This window comes from Cuculus canorus, chromosome 5 (assembly GCF_017976375.1).
Source record: "Cuculus canorus isolate bCucCan1 chromosome 5, bCucCan1.pri, whole genome shotgun sequence".
Lineage (NCBI taxonomy): Eukaryota > Metazoa > Chordata > Aves > Cuculiformes > Cuculidae > Cuculus > Cuculus canorus.
Window position 1 is genome coordinate 11908033 of NC_071405.1, and position 19671 is coordinate 11927703.

Consider the following 19671-nt stretch of genomic DNA (forward strand, 5'->3'; position numbering starts at 1 on the left):
AAGTTTAGAGAAATATTGAGTGTGAGCTGTTGAAATATACCTAACCATCAGTTTAAACATCAATTATTTTTTAACTGTACTCTCAGCTTTGCAAACAAAACAAAACTAAACTTCTGTCTGTCTCTAGCAATAAGCTATCTTAGAAAAGTTCTGCTTACCTATCAAATTAGTATAGGCCACAGCTAAGTATTTTTTAAATCCACAATTAGAACGATATTTACTAGAAAACTTGTAATCCAGAAAAGAAAACCACTGTACATGGATAGGCTTACTTTACTTAGTAGAGGTTTACTTTACCAGTAGACATAGTGGTTTTTTTTCACAACGAAGCCCGAGGTGATCTTCAGAGAATAACAAATTTTTACAATACTAACTTATTTTTATAATCTAAATTTTTTTAATCCACTAAGAACTCAGTATCTACAATGGCAGGTTTCTAATACAGTTATTTGATTTGAATGTTACATTGCTAGTTTTAATAAGATAAAATCCAGGATTCCATCATGGTCAACTGCAGAATCAAGTATATTCTGTGTGAAAGCATTCATATATGGTCTTTAGTTCCTATCGCATTCAATGACTTGTCTTAGAAAGCAGAAATTCCCATCTTAGCTCTAAGTTGGAAATTAAACAAACAATTTCAAAGGTTGTTTTTACAAAGCAGTTTAAGTTTCTGTCAGGACTCACCTTTCCTCCCAGCTTATGAAACATAATGGTAAAAAACAACTAGTAGGAGTGAACACATTCCCTTCGGTTTGAAGGAAGATGTACTTGGACACCTCAATTAGCAAAATCTCCACCCCAATATACTCAATGCCCCATGCTGCGTTCTCTCCCCCACTGATACAAAAGCCTACCTACATACACAGGAAAGTAGAGTTAGATTATAGAGACATTGACATAAGATTAATGGCTTGGATGTCACACAGATAAAAAATGACAGTGAATCTGCATGAAATGACAGCTCTTCTTAGAATCCTGTCCACACTCAAGCAGACAGATGTCAATAATTTAAAAGTCATCACTGGACTTAACATCACACTCATCTGTTTTCAAAACAGAAGCCAGAGAACAGTAGCATCACTTGAGAAATCAAAGTGGGTAGGAGGTCCATGAAAGCAGGGCTGACAGACATGCATAAATTGCACTTCTTCTGCACACTCCTTCAAAATTTTGCCTTACTGGTTTGGCTGTGGAAATATTAACTACACATCCAGCTACTGCTAATGGTGATGTTTTAACAGAAGATGAGTATATTCAGCACCTGCCTAGCACTCACATCCAGAAAATTAGCCATGTATACTGTATAATAAATATAGGTTTTGCACAACCATAAATAAATACCACTACCAAAATATGAGATCAGGAAAGAAAAATACAATAACTATTCACATGGTAGGTTTTGATTTTTCATCTGCTCAGAAGGTTTGTAAGCTACCACTAAATACTGACAAAAATGATATCCCGACCTTTATTTAACAGAGTATTCTCTTTCTTAGTCCTATCTGTCAAGAGAACATTAATAGTCCTTCAAATATGTGAATATATATATGAAATAATTACAGTGAGATGATAACAGAACTATTGTCTGTGTGCTCTCCATACATAACCTGTAAATATCACCTCGGATCTTCTTGTGGAGAGACATTTAAGACACTACAGCACTGTTAATGAAATCAGTTATCTCTTACTAAAACCTGCATTTTTCGTTAATTACTAGTAACACATATCCATCTGATATCACTCATATGAACGTGTTAAAATAATGCAAACCTACACTTTTAGCTTATCTGAACAATTTAAACCATGAAAACTTCCTTTCTTTTTAAAAAGAAATATAAGTATTAATTAGAAAGTCACTAACTCTTGCTTTCATATTATATTAGCACTTTTAAAGCTCTTTTACATAACCTCCAACAGCTGAAAAGCCACATAGTCATGAAGTATAGCTACAGAGAGCTACATAGGATGGATCTATATGGCTTGGCTACTGAAGCTAATATCGAGATAACCCTACCTATCCATTTAAGTACATCTACACAAAAAATCCTGACTCTAAACCTATAGCTCAGGAAACAAAAGCTTGAGGGGAGAGACAAACAGATGTTAAACACCTTTTAACCTGTCACAGTGAGAAAAGACTCAACTCAATCGATTCTCTAAGTACAAGTGGACATGTATTCAAATTTAGATGATTTCTTATCCTCAGTTGGAAAATGTTGGTGTGCAAGTGTAAATGTCAATCTTCTTGTGAAACTGAAGAAATCCACTATTTTTCAACTCTTAACTGAGGCTTATGGTGAAGAGATCCAAAGGATCAAATTCGTGCTCAAAGGAACCCTTTTTTTGTCAGTAGAAGATGTGAAAGCAAAAATGATGGAGATACTGAACAGCCTTTCAGAAAATGATCTGAATTGTGGAATTGTTTTGACCGTTGGCAGCATTGTATGCAGCTGAGTGCCAACTCAGAAGGGAAATATTTTGAAGGTGAACATAATTGATTTTCTTAATTTGCTACATAATTATGGGCAGAGTCTCATTTTTCTGTGTGTCAGATATCATATTTGTATAATTTCATGCTTTAAGGCAGATCAGTCTGTATCAGGCCATTGTATGATGCTTTCAGGCAGTCCCAAGGACATAATAACACTCTCCAGAAAAGATGTAAAAATTCTACTTTCAGTCACCAATTCTGAAAGCATAATTAACAAGTGTGAAAATTTGCACCCACCTCTAAAAAAAAGAAAGGCACAGAAATTGAAAAATTGAAACTAAGAAACTTTCTACATCTCTTCATCCTTTCTACTCGTTCTTTGTTCTTGTTTGACATTCACTTTTTTCCACATATTGGCTGCCTTTAATTACTATCTAGCTGTAATTATGAAAATATCTAATGAAAATATATTGTTCTAAGCTGAACTTTGCAATATTAAACAAGGACACTGCTTCTGTCTCCTGGAGACAGGCATTCAAGGTACTTGGAGCTTTGTGTGTTTCAGAGCTCATTATGTTTATAAAAGGTAACAGCTTCCATCCAGTGGCCTTTACTCACAGCAGTTTGTGACCTTGAAATGTTCAAATTAAATTTTCCCCCATCGAAATACAGAATGCTGTAGCAGATGGCAGTAATCTAATTTTAACAGTCAGACAATAGTTAGTTATTCACTACAGGCAAAGGATGGAAGAATACCAATATAGCATCATCACTGCACAGTCAAAGCTCAGCTCTATGCTTATTTGCTTACCACCAGATTTCTTGTATCTTGCTCAGGACGAAACTATGGGCAGTTAAGGTGGAATTGGAATATATTCATTAACACACAAGTATTTTGGCAATGTCTGGAAACCCTATCCTACTCAATATTAATTTTCATCATCTAATTTTCAAGTTATAGTGTAGGAATTGACTACAAAAGCCAGAAAGAACTGGTGGAGCTATTACCAAGAACATGGGAAATAGACTTTCCTTTGTAAAAAAGTGTTCCACAAAATGTTAAATACTTCTAAAAGCAACACTGAATATATTTTTACCTACTAGGATTTCTTAATTGAATCTTTCAAGATGTAAGTTGTATTTTAATTAAGAAAACAGATTTTTTCCAAAGAGACACTTAGGACTTTATGAACTGTCACAAGAACTGCTACTAAACAAAATAGACATTTCTGAAGTGAAATGAATATCAGATCTTGTTATAAAAAGTATTGCAAGACATGAGTTTGTGATGATTCTTAAGATTCTCGACTGGGAGTAACACTGAATTAAGTTCTCCATATTCTGTTAGTCTTTTATTTCTAAGAAAAATCCTATTGATTTCAAAATAACTGTATTGTTTGGTTTTGTACTTATGACATGCATAATGTGTTACTTAATTTTCATTATTCAGACTTAACACTGGGAAAAAGGAGTTTACAGAAACCTATTTTCTCATTTATTTTGACAGACAGTACTATAATTGCATTGTCAAACAATTCCATCACCATACCTTTTTAAAAATTATAAAATGCAAACAAGAACAAAATGTAAAATACAGATTAACCCTGTTCGACCGAGTCAAACTTTTCTTGCCTGCTTCTCTGTTTCCTTCTTTACTTTCTCTCTCATCAAGAACAATCCAGCTCTTTTTATACACTTTAATTGCAGTCAATGGAAAACAACTCTGCAAGCCTCAACGTCACTTCCTAAAAAAACCTGCTATTTCTTAAGGCACAGGCAGTTAGCAGAAAGCACAGCCAAGTGAAGAGCCTTCCTTCAAATAGCTCTAAGAGTCTGTTAACCTAATGCAGAAATACAGAATCACTGCTTACCCCATTTATGCAAATTCACTGGAAAAAAAAAACAACCCCCAGAAGTTTCAAGTTCTATTTGCCGTTTGACCTCCACTTCGTTGGTAACAAAAGTGAAAATTAGTCCACGGTACATCATCCTGCTTCTGGAAGAAGTGGTTCTGCTTCATATTTAAAAATACCATTTGACATTAATTTTCTTACTGCGTAACAACCTATTATAAATTGCTTAGGTATTTCACATTGAATGCAGACCAAAAAGGTCTGGCAACCTTCATCAATCGTTATAAAGGAAAACAGGTTATTTGGAAGGATGTCTTACACATTTTATATACATGCTGTATAACTAAACCCGCTATGGTGTTTCTGACTAAGCTTTCACTGTTTAAGAAATGCATTTTAACGTACAAATAGTCCACTGTTCTAGCGTGAGACGGTCTGTAGAGAAGTTACCTCATAACCGCAGGCTTTCTGGAAGATTGTGTTTGACCTCAAACTTTGCAACACTGGAATACTCTAAAAACTTAAATAATTTTTATCATGGCATTTCTCTCCACGTTTTACTATCCTGGATAGAGCAACTGAAAGAAGAGGCATAAAATTATCTGAGGTGTGCCATACATTTTCTAGAAAAGACCTGTTCAAACAGAGACTGCTGCTTTTCCTCACACATTAGTGCTACAGATGCAGAAGACAAAGGACCCAGTAAAGGAGAGCTCACTCCTGCTAAGGGCTACAAGATCTGTCCTCAGTGTGATCAGTATTGCAAAGCTCAGGAATGCCTTTATATCTCCTCATCGCTTCTTGAAGTCCCGGTTGCTGCTTCTACCCTCAGAAAGCTGTTACTACTTAGCAGCAGCTCCACTGACTGCCCTCCACAAGGCTGTACCAACCAGCAACTTCCTACTGGCCTACCACTCTTGCCTTCTCTAATCCCAAAAGGCCAAACAATGGACAAGTATCCATAAGAATGTTTATGACACCATTTCCGATTAATCATTTGTGCAACTGAGAGGGAAGAGCCTTGCCATATGTTGCAGATTTGGAGAAGAACCATCGTGCACTGCTGTGGCAACTCCCTTGCTTTTTAAAGTTTGGTCAGAGTCCATGGATACTCTCCAGGTTATTTTTCATGTGACTTGACTTCATTCTTGTAAATTCTTACTTATACTTTTGCATTTAACTAACAAAGAACACCTTCAGGCCGGTGTTCCCCAATGAATATAAACAGCCAGTTAACATACAGTAAGCATTGCACTATGCCTCCTTAGCAAGTGCAGAAAAGAAAAATTACCAACCCCCCTCCAGTGATTTATTCATATGGCTTTGAGAAACGTAATTCTATTACTTACTGTAATGAAAACCAAAATTTACTTCACCAAATAAATAGAATAAACTGTGCTTAAATTAGATTAGAAACAAGACTCACAATTCATTAAATAAGAATTAAATTTGAGCTCCCCTCCTCTAGCTTGCCTCAAAGTACCTACACCTTCTTTCATAGCATTCATATTGCCTTCAGGAAGACATGAAACACATGGAGAAATCAGGTGTAAAGTAATCCTGTGTGACAGTAATAATGTTTATTTCCATTTCTATTGCAGGTGTCATCTGAGGAACCTGAAGCACCTTTTGAATATTCATTCAGTCTCACTGTACTGGTGAGCTTCATTATGTACACTGTACCCTGAGGCATAAAGAAACAAGTGTCACAAACCAAGGACATAGTTCTTGTTTTCCTTAAAATCAGTGCTTTCCTTCAAATCAGTGGCAAATTTAGTATCTTGTTATCGGCAAGTTTTAGAATACAGCTCAAGAATTCAGTTTCTGCAACCAGCTGAAAACACTGCAAGCCAAGTTCTGTTATAAACTCAGAGCATTTTTTCCTGGTTTCTGCCCTAGCTAATATTTTTGATGACAGCTAACAGAAGATTTTGTTCGACTTGTATAGAACACTTGTGCTATTCCCCAATGCTAGTGTGGATTGAATTTGCACAAGGCACTGCTGCTCAAGTTTAAAAAAAGCACTATATCACAAAGAGCAACAGAGCAAATAATTCATTCACTACATCTGAGATTTAGTTAACCCACAGTCGAATTAGGTCTGAATATCAAAATCTAATACAAGGATTAAATAGCAAAATATGTTTTCTCTCTTTAATTTGTAGGATTAGAATCCATTGTGCTGAAAAAGATAGTGGGAATGTGTCCATCCTATAAAACTAAACCTAGATCTATAAACCCCTTCTAGCAGCTTGTTTTAAAGTCCAGAGTTTTGAAGGACTGAAGTTTGAAGGGCCTCTGGAGATCATCTAGTCAATTTATGCTCAGTGGGGTTTGTTTTATAGGAATACTATTAACTGACATAGGAAAAAAATTCTTTTTACATCTCAGAATTAATCAGAAAACATGATCTTACTGTGGTTTTTTTCTGCAATAGGAAAACATGGGTATTTATGCCCCACAGCATTACAATACTATTCAAAAAACCATCCAATTGTACCATTTATCCAGAAACAGAACACCATCAAAGCTTGAAATCTTAACAGCACTTAGTACATTCCTATAGCGATAATTAGATCTGTTATGGTCAAAATTGGACACTCTACTACGACTCTAATTTGTTGCTGAATATCAGTAGTAATTAAAAAAAATAAAAAACCAATCGATATCTGACAGTGTTCATTAGTATAGCTGAGACATGAGGGTCCATAAAGATTACATCATCAGAGAAACAACTTATGCTTGTCTCCAGGCCCAAATCTCCAAGTATACATGCACCTAAATCCCACAGAAAGAAATCTTCTTAGTGAAGACAGGGATCTTAGTGTGTTTGAACATCTAAACTTTTTTCAGCTATTTTCTCACGCAGCTTCAGTTTCAAGCACCCTACAAATTTGTTACGTGACAAATTATTTGAGATAATGACAAATTCTCAAAGCAGAAGGATTTTAAAAAGACAGAAAAAACAAACAAAAATAATGAAAGAAGGACAGGGAATCACTCACGGTAGCCTGCTGCTTTTCTGCTTTCTCAGTTGCCTCATTAAGTTGCTTTTGAAAGGCCTCCTGGAGAGATTTCATTTCTTCCCTAGTTTGTTGGAAACACAGAATACAAACTTCATCACGAGTGCCCATTAAGAAATAATTCTTCAGAATCAAGAAAAGGCTTCTTTAATTATTCAGAGTAACAGGCAGATGTACTGTGTCTACGTGCCTTGCTAACAGAATCGTAATGACCTCAGGAACTATAGTGGCAACGCAAGACAAAAAATATCTGTGATGGAAATCAGTCACCTTTTACATCTACTGAGTAGCTTGCTGTGCAAAACATCTGACAGTATATCATTTCTAGCAAAGAGGACTGGCACCAAAAAAATGAGGAAAGTGGGCTATTGAAAACACACCAAAATGGAACCACACTATTATCAATAAGAAATAGTCCATATGTTTTAAAAATAAGAAATAAGTAAGTCTCTGATAAAATTCAGCCTTCACCTTGCTCTTTTTGGAGAGAAATGACACAAAATTTAGTAGATGATTCTAGCATACAATTGTACAAGAAAAAAGAAAAGCATGAGGATAATTGGATTGAGCTTTATTAAAACCAAAAAAACCCAAAACCTTCACGTTACTGATGCAGTCAGAGAATTGGAGAATCTCCAAGTTGTGAGCATTACAAACGGATGAGAACCTCTGTTGGTCATCTTTTTCTGCCCACAGCATTATGATACACTTTGGAGCTGTGGCAAAGTAGATGAGTGACATATTTCCAAACAGCTGAAGAGCTCTTTTTTAAAGGCTCCTGCTTGCACGGATACGTTTTCATGGAAGACCAACACAGAACTGGCTTTACATACAGATAATAATTTCGACTGGTGAAAACTACACTGGAATGGAAACCATGTAGTTCATGCAGGAACAGAACTTGCGAGCTGCTGGACCACCTTTCTTGTTAACCTATAACTCTACTACTTTTAGCAATTTCACTAGTTCAGAACAGATTCAATTGAAATAGTGATTAAGCAGCATGAAACCAATGCACTATCAGCACAACACAGCTCCCTTATCGTATAAACAGATGCCATCATTTCAAAGTGCTGACAGTGCACAGAAAGAACAAAATTTGAGGCATCTGAGTAAGTGATCAAGTTTTACTTGCAACTTGGGAAGTAATGAAGAAGTCACACAAAAAAAGATTAAAAAAAAACCCCTAAATTGAAGTCAACTGAACTACATCTATCTACACAAGCTGAGATTGCAGCACTCTAGACTTTACTGCATCATCCATCACTGCAGAGAATAATCAAAGTAGTGCTCACAGACCAAATGCAGCCCACATTTGTCCAAAGAAAGTAGATCATAAGATTAACACTGGGCTATATATTGAATATTGGTTCAAATACAAAAGAACAGTATGCTCACTGTTCTTCACTTGCTCCACAGAAAGCAGCCTGAAGCTCTTGGCAAACAAACTGTGACCCTTCCTAAGTTAAATTCTACGAGGGGGATTCCCTGGCTCATTTTTAACACCTGCTTCTTACGCTGAACTTCCACATCTCTCTTGAAGCAAAATCCAGTAAGCCTGTAAACATCAGTCAAGTAGCCACAGTAGCTCCAAGGGTTTTTCTTGTAGTATAATGTAAAACCTTTCCTTTACTGAAGAAGGATAGGGGCTTCTAAGCAGCGAATTTCATATTCCACCAAGCCAGGGTCTATCTCTGGGAACTGCTGTTGTGCAGTATACTTGATAGCTGACTCCTTTAGAAGCAAAAGTCAGCATGTACTTTCAGATGGACCCTGAGAGACTTTAAGGGATGATTCAAGGGGAAGATTAGGAAAAATACTTATAGTATGCAGCCAAGAAAAAAAAATTTTCCCTTAGCAGACTCAATTTTCCCAACTGCAACTTCCATTTATTTACTGAACAATCCATTAGTATTTTCAACCAATTAATCTATTTCATAAAAGCTGCACAGCAATTATAACACTACAAAACCACATTCATGAACGAAAGATGGAGTCTGTGGCTAAGGCAGCTATGATACTGAGATGTGTAACTTCAGTTTCACCCAAGACATATAACATGTAAATGTTTAAATAGGACATTAACTGAAGTCTTGCTTTTATCGTTTAATAGGTTTGTATGAAATACCTGAAAGACACATATCTGATCCTTCTCTATAAAATTAAAAAAAAAGAACTTTTGTTGGTATTGTATTATGGTTCTTATTTGTAGTGTATTGAAGAACTGAAGGTCTTTTTTCAGTCTAGAAAGAGAAATAGAAGGTAGGACAGGGGGGATTCTTACCTTTGCTTTTGGCCCATTTCCAGAAGTTTCTGCACATCACTTTTGGCTGATGCTTCATCATTTTTCAAAGACTGATAGGAAAGGAAGAAATGTATAAGCAAAGACGTCTTTACTGTTATTCATGTGTGATTAACTTGATCCTCTTCCACAAAATGTCTCCAGTGAATTATAGACATTACCATTTCTCAGAAAGGCACGAAAAGCCTGACTTTTCTTTTACCGTAACTCAACACAGCTAACAACACACGGCTGTTTTTCAAATATTAAATGAGAGTTGATCAAATAAAATAAGCAGATTTAGAAACAAACAAATGATTAAAAGCATTAGGATTGTATGGCAAAGCTAAGTGTACTTAGAGAAGCTAATACTCTACCACTTTGCCTATATCTGACTCTCTGCAGTGTTGAGTCTATAATATCTGATAGTAAAATCTTGCTGAGGGCTACCTTCAGCTGTGCTTCAGAAATACCATTCTGAAATATCTTTGTTGCAAAAGTACATTTCTCTAAAAAAACCTACAATATTAAAGAGTGCTAAAGCATTTTAAAAAAGGGAGAAAATATCAATAGGCAACAGTTTACATTAATTAGAACCAGTTGACATTAACTAAAACCAAGGGACTCTAAAATATACTATGTCAGAGTATCGAAAGATAGTACTAGCATCCTACTTTGAACAGACACAGGAATGCTACTCCTTTTATTTCTCCCATCTAGATTATATCAACATGATGATAAAAATACAACGTGAGGAAAAGTACTGTCCTTTAAAGTGGCATGACATACAGAAACAAACCTCAACTGATAATCAGTCTGAATATTTTCACCAGACCAACAGACTATATCTGGAAAAATCAGGCATGCTCTTCACTCAACAACCTGATGATTTCAGGACCTCAAATTCAGAGAGGGATTTTCAATCTACTTTTTACTCTGAAGAGCTGATTTGACTCCAGAGTTAATCTGACTGTTGCCCTTTCAGTCCACCCATGATACCCCAAAACCTCCCTAGTTCAATTCAGACCAGTACTGGCTCCAGCTGCAGGCTCATCTAGCACTATTTGTCAGCTAAACTTGAGAAGCATCGCCCTGGGGTAAATGCAATCAGTCAGGTTGGTGAGGTGAGCAGCTGAACTAGAATATACAACTCAAGAGCAAAGAAGCAACTTGCAACTGCAAAGGAAACCCTCGTATCATAACTGCCTGGACAAACATGTGGTAACTCCACTAAACTTATTCTTTTGTTTTTCTACTCTGCTCTACTTTCATATTGTCTTCATTTTTGTAGGTAAGTACACAAACCCAAACAATTAGGATTATGTTTTACATAAAAATATCAGGTTTGTATTAACACAAGATCAACAAAATAATAACTATTCACATAATAAAAAAAAAAGGAACAAACCACAGTTTTTTGTAATAAACAGATGCCGAATAAAAAAAAAAAAAAAAAATCAAGGTAATCAATCCTACAGAAACTGAGACATAAACTAACCTGGAGGTTTACTTTAATTCCTTCAAGCTCTTTAGAAGTCTTTGATAGTTGACGAAGGATATTACTCCTTTCCTTAAAAACTTCTTTCAGCTGTCTTTCCAGTTCTTCATAGCCCTGTCTAACAGAGAAAATAAAAGCATGAGATCTTTTCAAAACATTACTCAAGGAACTTCAAGACAGTCTTACGTCATCCAAACCAAATTAGTTCCAACACTCACTAGAGAACTGGAGTGTGCCCCCCTGTTCGCCTATATGATAACTTGACTTCTCATCATGTAGATAAATAGATGTTTTGTATATCAAAATGATGTGATGCATCTGAGTACACAAATTATCAGACTGAAATACTGCAAATGGTGCATTGTCTGTGACGAACAGGAGACAAAAAGAATGTATTTAACATAAGTCATGGTACATAGCATGAGGATTTTCTTGTCTTAAAAAGATATTCCACACAAGAAACAAAGCAAAGCTCCGAAAGTATCAGGTTTTGTGACCCATTAATTTGAGGGAGGGATGACACAGATCTATTTTAACTTCGTGAAATTTAGTTCATATCACAAGTTCTCCTCACTTAAACCCCCTTACACTATCAACTAGAACTGATAAATGAGCTAGGAGGAACCAAATTTAATTATTAATTAATCGATAAGTCAAAATATTCTATCCTTTTCAAAACAGTACATTTTACTTTGAATGTAATGATAGAGTTTAAAGTTTTTATTAAATGCACAATGAAATAAATCCACCACATTATTTTAACTTGACTGAAATACAGATCCAACTCTTATAATCCATTTCAGAAAAAAAGCAACCATTACAGTTAATTTTAAACCAATATACTTTTTCATTTAAAGTTCTTGTTTTGATGAAGACTGATCAGTGAATTGAAACACTCATTCCTTCTACAATTTAATTTTATATTTTTCTTCCTTGCTATATCTGTGGTTCTAAGAAGGAGAGAACAAAGAACCTCAACTCTGCAACACAACAGTACTATTTTATTATCAGAGACAAGTTCTTTTAAGTTATACAGGAATCTTAACACTCATTTAATGGATTTTGAATATATCCTTTAGCAAAGAAATTCAGCAAACCAAATTAAGTATGCTGTCTAATATCAGTCCTATCTTAGATATAGCTCAAGAAATACGACAGATTTAAGAAAATAGCAAATTATTCCATATTAAATGATACTTTGGGTACTTAGAAGACATAGTGAATAAAACATCTCTTGAATAGACATACCACTTCAGGCAAAGAATACTGAAATTTCAGCAATAATTATATTATTCTTTGACAGAAGTCTGCAAATGAAAAATTGTAGAGTTCTTTGAGAGTTTGCACATCTAATGAAGGACAAAAAGACTCCAATTTCTGCTTGGCATTGCAAAATAAGAACTGAGATGTTTTGGTCTGCAGGGTAGCACCCAACGCTTTCAGCAAAGATCTTTAGCACAATTGCTTGGTCAACTTTTAAACTTTATAGTAAAAGCTGCCTTCAACTTTGGAGGAAAGTTGAAACAGAAATGAGGAGAGTGATCTCTCCTCTTGCCTATCCAAAAAAATTGTTACGTTTTCCCAGGACAGTAAAATAAAAACTACAACCTTTCTAATAAGGTCCTTAGCTGGTAGATAAAGAGCTTAGCTCTTAGTAAAATATTTCATTTTCTTGATAAGTTTTGCTTTTTTTATTGACTATGTGGATGAACTTTATTTCAAGAAACTGTGCTTTCAGACAATTTTCATTATGTCTATGCACCAGAGTGAAAGGAAAAATTGCTTGTGTAGTGGGGGAACAAGAAATACCTCTGAGAATAACTGTAAGAAGACACCGGCTGAAGTCAGTCTAAGGAGACTCAGCTACACTTACCTACAGTGACTGAACAGCACTTGTAGTAATCTGGTTAACCTTAATATGGATAACTAATGTTAACAAAATCAAATCCTGTCAAATAGAGGTCACAGAGTCAAACTCATCACAGATTTATAAGCAAATATATATGCCAAGATTATGAACCTTCCAGAATTTAGCATTATTTACATGGAGATTTTTGCTCAAATTTCTCCATCAAATTGAATGAAAGAACCTATATGAATTAAATCTAGCTACTGCTAGAATTCCTGACAAATATTAGCATTCTAGCTTTTACATGCGATGTTAATAAAATCTCCTGTATGAAGTTTTGTAGAGAAACACCTGTAGGGGTTTTTTGTTACCACTCCAGCTATGTGTGATTTTAAATAGGGTATATATCACTATAAAAGAGCCAGCTCGCCTCAGCAGTAACAACATTATGGGTAATCAGACTGACAGGCTTCAGAGAACATTCCCATTTTAATCAACTGATGAACAGAGGTCAAGGTGGAATTTCCTCCTGCTAAAAGTAATCAGGTAGTTTGAGTAAAGTCATCACTTCCATTCCTCTTTAAGCATCACTAAACCCGTGTTCGCCTTGATGGTCTCTGTTGCCATTAAAATGTCACGCTTTTGTTTAAAGTTAAACCTTGCATTTAAAAAAAAAATTACCTTCATGGGGTAATACTCTGTTTTAACAATAACATTAATGTAACATCCCTCCCTCCAATTCCAGGTTAGCTTGAGCATTTAAAAGCCATCTGTCCCAAGCAGCCAATTATGCTACCCCAGGGGTATTCAGTTGGCACAGGTTTCATTCCGTTGTCTTGTAAATACTGATACATACCGATACACATAAAGTACAATTTTTCCCAGATTTTTCAATTAAATTTAATATAAAGTATGCATGCATTTATATTTTCTTTCTTATTATCTTTTATGACACACTAGGGAAGGAAGGGGAGCCAAAAAGCCAATGATCAACTTAGCACAGTGACATGCAAACCAAAACAAATTCCCAGAACTATTAGAAGATTTATTTTTTTTTTAAAGGAAAGAAAAATGAAAATACAAGATATAATTCTCAGATCTACTATTAGATCCTCAAAGCTTTATAACTTTGGATGGTATTATCTCTGACACCAAGCTTTGACTCTTAGCACTGTGCCCAAGAACCACGCTTGGGTATTTGAACACATTAAAATTCAACTCCACACCTACGTGATACAAACCCTCAGATTAGCCCATCTATTTTGGTCACCTCAATTTCTACATTGCAAACTTACAATATTTCTTTCATATTTGAAAACATATGTGACAAAATATATAATCACAAATGCAGAATTTTTTCCTAGTTAATATCAGCAGACTCCTCAGAATTTGATTAACTAACAAGATTATTTGTCTAATGAAGAAAAAACAGCAAGATGTAAAGCAATTGGACTAGATATCAGCAAGACTTCATTAGCATATTTCTTTTGAATTCAGAGAAGACTTCAAAGTGAAATAATGCCTAATCTGTATGTAGGAACCTGAACGAAATATGGTCCTTAAAGAAGGATGGCCTCATCTCTCACCACGTGGGAGACAGTAAAAGAAGGAACTTCAGCAGGAAAACGGTGAAACTCAATGACACATTATGTGAGCGTGGAGAGACAGTTGATTCTTGCAGTCAGAATAATTTGCTAATGCTGAACTTGGATGCTAGTTTTGTACTACAGGACTGCTTTGAAAGAGGCTGGGTCGGTAAATGTGACATATGTCACCGTCATACTACCCTGCTATAGACACCATGAAATCTCACTGACTTCCAATCCTCAAAAACTTTCAGGGTTATCTACTCACTTTGAGATACAATTGTATATGGCCAAAATAAGTTAAACCCATTCCTAGCAAAACCCACTATGCACAATGCACAGAATAAACCTGATCTCTGGATATCTCTGGATAACCAACCAGTTACTGTATTTTGCAAAATGAAGTGTCATATATTCACCTGAGATTAAAATGAATAGTTACCAGTTTAGCACATGGATGTGCTTTTGCAAATGCTCATTATGAAACCAGAGCAATTTAGCAACACTCTGTGTGTTAAGGTCTTCTGTAGTACTCCTTCTGTAAGTCATTTTGCTTCTTCCGTCAGCCTATTGATGTAGTATCAGTATAAGTTCCAATATAATTTGTTTTCAGGGAATGATATTCACTTACAGTTTTAAGCTTAGTCAGCTCTTTTGACTCTTATACTATTCTCACTGACATGATTTAATAGATTATAGTAAACATTTCATCAAATTCTAATTTTCCGTATGCAACAGAGAAGAATGCCTAGTAACTGGAAAGACTTGCACGCCAGAGATCATTCTACCTCTAACTGTTATTTCCCTAAATAATAGAAGTAAAGCTTTAAAATAAGGATTGAGTTTATTTCTCACTGAATAATATGTACTATGTCAGTATAAAGTAAAATTGATTTTGTTTTCCCACTAGGTTTACAAAGCCTGTCTCTGAAATAAAACTTTTTAAAGATTTCATTTATTTATGGTACATAAATGTCTCTGAAAAAAAAAAAAAAACAACCAAACAAAAAAAACCAACCAAACAAAAAAAACCAACCAAAACCAAAAAAGCCAAACCAACAAAAATCACCCAAAATACAAAACCAAACAACTCTTAAACCCCTGGAGGTGTTCAAGGCCAGGTTGGATGGGGCCTTGGGCAGCCTGATTTAGTAGGATGTCCCTGCCCATGGCAGGCGGTTGGAACTGGATGATCTTTAAAGTCCCTTCCAACCTAAACTATTCTATGATTCTTTAACTGAAATACACTCTGCAGTTTAAAACAAACTTAGACAGATGTTTCTTTCAGCATATCTATTGTTAATTATATATTTTAAGTCATTCTTCAAAACCAAGCCTACTCAAATTTCAGTTAATAGTTTAGGGCATTCTACTGTAAATTCTAATAAAATTAGTTCAGATGATGAGATTACAGTCTCATGTCTTTGGCTATGTGTTTAAAGACGCAATAGTTAAAAGAAGATACTGTATACCTTTTATTTTCATGTACCATAAAAATACAGAGAACTCTTGCAAAGTGCCTGATCGGCAAGGTATTTCTAAAGCAATGCTTGAAGATATTCTTGGTGACAGATGTGTACACGTGAATGTTTTCTTATATTCAGGTGAGAAAAAGATTCATCACAACTCTAAATCAACAGATCTGGAAGTTGATAAGCATCTCTAAAACTGTAAAATAAGCAAATGAGATGGAAAAAATGATAATGATAACAGAGCACTGCAATGCTGCTTTTTCTCTCTTTCTGAGTACAAGCATTTTTTATCTAGAAATTCAGTGGAAAGGAAGCAATTTATTAACAATGAATGATCCGGTTATACAAGTAACACATGAAATATAAAGTACATATAATTATATTGTTAATATATAACATACTATAATAGTATCCAACCTGAGTTTCAACTACTTTTATCTGATCTCAGTCAATTCTGAATTAACAATTACATTTGGAAAAAGAATCAGCGGATAAGCAGATTAGCTCCTGCTAAAATCCACCCTTTGTCAGAAACAACCATTCTCTACACTCAAATGGCATTTAAATTTTATATTTCGGCATTACCTAAACACTGTGTTTCAGTCTAATGGTGGCAGGAAGGAAGAAAAATGAACCAAAAACTTGGGGACGAGGACAACTGCAATTTCCCTGTCCTTCATAATTTGTGCAAAATATTCAGTTGGAAAGTTTTATCCCTACCTGCTGAGAATAACACATGATCTTGTGGTCCAGGCTTGATTTATTAACAGTTCAATCAAAAATTGTTGACTCACATATGACTATAGCAGCTTATGACCACTTAAGTAGTCTTAAGTGCCCAACCTATCCTAACTTCAATAGCCCACAAATTGGTAGCAATGCTGGTGCATTTTATTTGGTTTCTACAAAGCTAGGAGCTAGAGAATCAGGCCATTTGCATCAATTTCCCTTTATTTTTTTATTGCAATCAATGTAAAGAACAAAAACAATCTAGCATTTTTTTTGGCAGACCATTTGCTGTGTAGAATCAATGACTCATCAGGGAAAAGATGCAACTGTCAGTTCTCATCAATGGGTAAAGGAGCAAAAGGAGATTTCTGAAAACCTGCAGCTGACATAGATACATGGCCTCAGGAAACAACACAGCAAGTTGAATCACCGTGTATAACGTGATACTGAAAATAATGACCCAAAGAAAATAAAAGACAGTTTGTATTCATCCATTAAGAAGCACACAGGCATCAAAAGCAAAGAGATAGCATCCCAAGGAAAGGCTGTACGAAACCCTGTGACTGGCCCCACAGAGAAATAACTCTGTCTCCCAAACACACACACAGATACCTTGAGCCTTTTTTCTTCTTCACGCTATCATTCAGAGGGCACTTTACCTAGAGCAATGAATCGTCACTGGATTTATACAGTTGTAATATGGAGCAGACATCTTCCAAAAACAAAGTTAGAGTCTTTACACCTTCATAATCTTTACACCTACTAAAATATAGATTGCATAAATATAGATCTGTCCTCTGTAAGTAGAGTTGACTTTTCACATCAGTTCTATAGGATTTAGTCTTTAATAAGAAAACCACTCACACCAAAATATTTTTTTTCTGATAGCTAACATTACCCTTTTCTGTTCTGATATTTGTCACCATTTATGTCCATAATACTGCCTTTGGTCTGATTTTCTACTGCACATCTAAAACTTTTGACTGACCTCAATGTTATTACACTCAAATACTGTACTGTTACACTCTGATAACCAGCAGTGCTTTTTTTTTCCCATCATTTCTTACAATACAGTTAACATTCTTGTCTCAGCTAGTTCTATAATTGTCATAGTTGTTCTAGAATTTTACATTTAATTCTGCTGTTCAATAATAGAAAAACCTTACCAATATCATGACCTCTACAAGAAATGTAATGCTGTCTTTCTAAGCTTTTATCTCATTTAAGATAAAACTGAAATATTTCTACTTTACCTGGCAAAACTGTCCATGAGTCTCCTCTGAAAGTCTTTTTTACCGTTTAGGAATTTATAGTGAAGTTCACTGATCAGCTATAATCAAGTTCTAGAAATGAAACTTGTAAAACTTTTTTTTTTTACTTAATTAACCTAGAGGCAATAAGATGAGAAATGAGTTCCAAATCATTTGATTCTACAGACAGAACCATGTACACACATACTGACACTGAGTATACGTACATAAATGTGCACACAAATGAGATGTATAAAGCTAGGGCTAATACATTTCTAGGCAGAGACATGCCACAGCAGTATAACCATGCTAAGAATGTGCAAAGTGAGATCAGCAGGTAGCATGATCTAGATTTGCCAAAGTCCACTCAACTTTTCCATTGGTTATCGAAAGGCAAAGAACATGCTATAAGGTTAGTTAGCTACATTAACTTCCCCTACTCTATTTTTTAATGTAAATGTGATTTGTGCTAATCATAAGCTACTGTATCATGTGGCACTAATCACAAATCTCATACTACTAAGTTACATTTATTGCACTACTATACTATATTTTTTTTTAATATATTACTTGATTTTTCAAATTATCCTCTTAAGAAGTCAGGATAAGGGTGATACAAGTAGTCAGGGGACTCAGGTGCTTGATTAACATTTATTACCAAGATCCTAAATTCCCCACCAGTTGCTACCCAGCACTACAAACACCAACAAATTCTCTGTGTTACTAAAAAATCAATCCTGACTGCTGAATTGCTCAGAGACGTGAAGAAAAAATGAAGCATTGAATCCATGGCCTGGTGACCAAGCATGTACCTGGCTCATTGCCAATCACAGAATCATAAAATCATAGAATCACTAGGTTGGAAAACATCTCTTAGATCATAGAGTCCAAATGCAAGTGCTGATCTTGTATTTATTAGGGCATGGAAAAAAGCCAAGGCAATGAGCAGTGCAAAAATTTGTGTTCTCCTGCATCTACGGAGAACTGGGAGGGCTTGGAAGTTGTCTGGATAATGTAAAGTGAAATAAGAAGATAGTTGTGATTTCTGGGGAAGGAATGTCAAGTCCCATCACAGAGGTGAATGCTACAAAGATTCCCAAACAAGGCAGCACAGAGCAGGTTCTTTTGCCCTCCTCCAACACCAAGGGTCTCTCTTTTACACAGCTTATTCACAAAAGTGAACTCCCACCTGACATGGGCCAATATCCTTATATCGTGTTATATTTCACGGAGAGGAACAAACCCCTTCAAACAGGGAACGCGGTGACCAGGGACTGAATCACTCTCTAAAAAAGATTCGTTTCTCCTGCTGACTGCAGAGGAAGCCTAGCGATAAGCATCATCAGGGTAATGTTTTCTGTGAAAGGCCAAGAACAGAACAAAGCTGCTGAATATAACAACTGAATTCAATAGTAATTGTACAAATACTCAGATCACAACAGCAAACCAACACACCCAGGTTGCATAGTGACAGCAGAGTAGTGATATTGATAAAGTGATATTGATATTGCTGGCTGCACATAACTTTAGTTCATGATTTTCAAAACCCTTACTCTAATGAAGAATTTAGAGAAGATGTCTCTGCACCTCCATTTCTAGTCCATCCATCTCACAAGTTTGAGATAGCAGGTATTAAAAAAAGAATTGAGTTAGTAGCAGCAGATATGCATACATACGCAAGTATATATATTACAAG

At 35.4% G+C, this 19671-nt stretch overlaps 1 protein-coding gene across 3 annotated transcripts in view; it reads right to left on the reverse strand.

Moving 5' to 3' along the window:
- LUZP2 (leucine zipper protein 2) overlaps positions 1–19671 on the reverse strand; it is a 190336-nt gene that overhangs the window by 97563 nt on the left and 73102 nt on the right. For all 3 annotated transcript variants that reach the window (XM_054068772.1, XM_054068774.1, XM_054068775.1), the window contains exons 2-4: positions 11090–11207; positions 9595–9665; positions 7293–7374 (exon numbers count right to left, since the gene is read on the reverse strand). In XM_054068772.1, coding sequence (XP_053924747.1) covers positions 7293–7374; positions 9595–9665; positions 11090–11207 — 271 coding nt within the window. The remainder of the gene's footprint in view (positions 1–7292; positions 7375–9594; positions 9666–11089; positions 11208–19671) is intronic.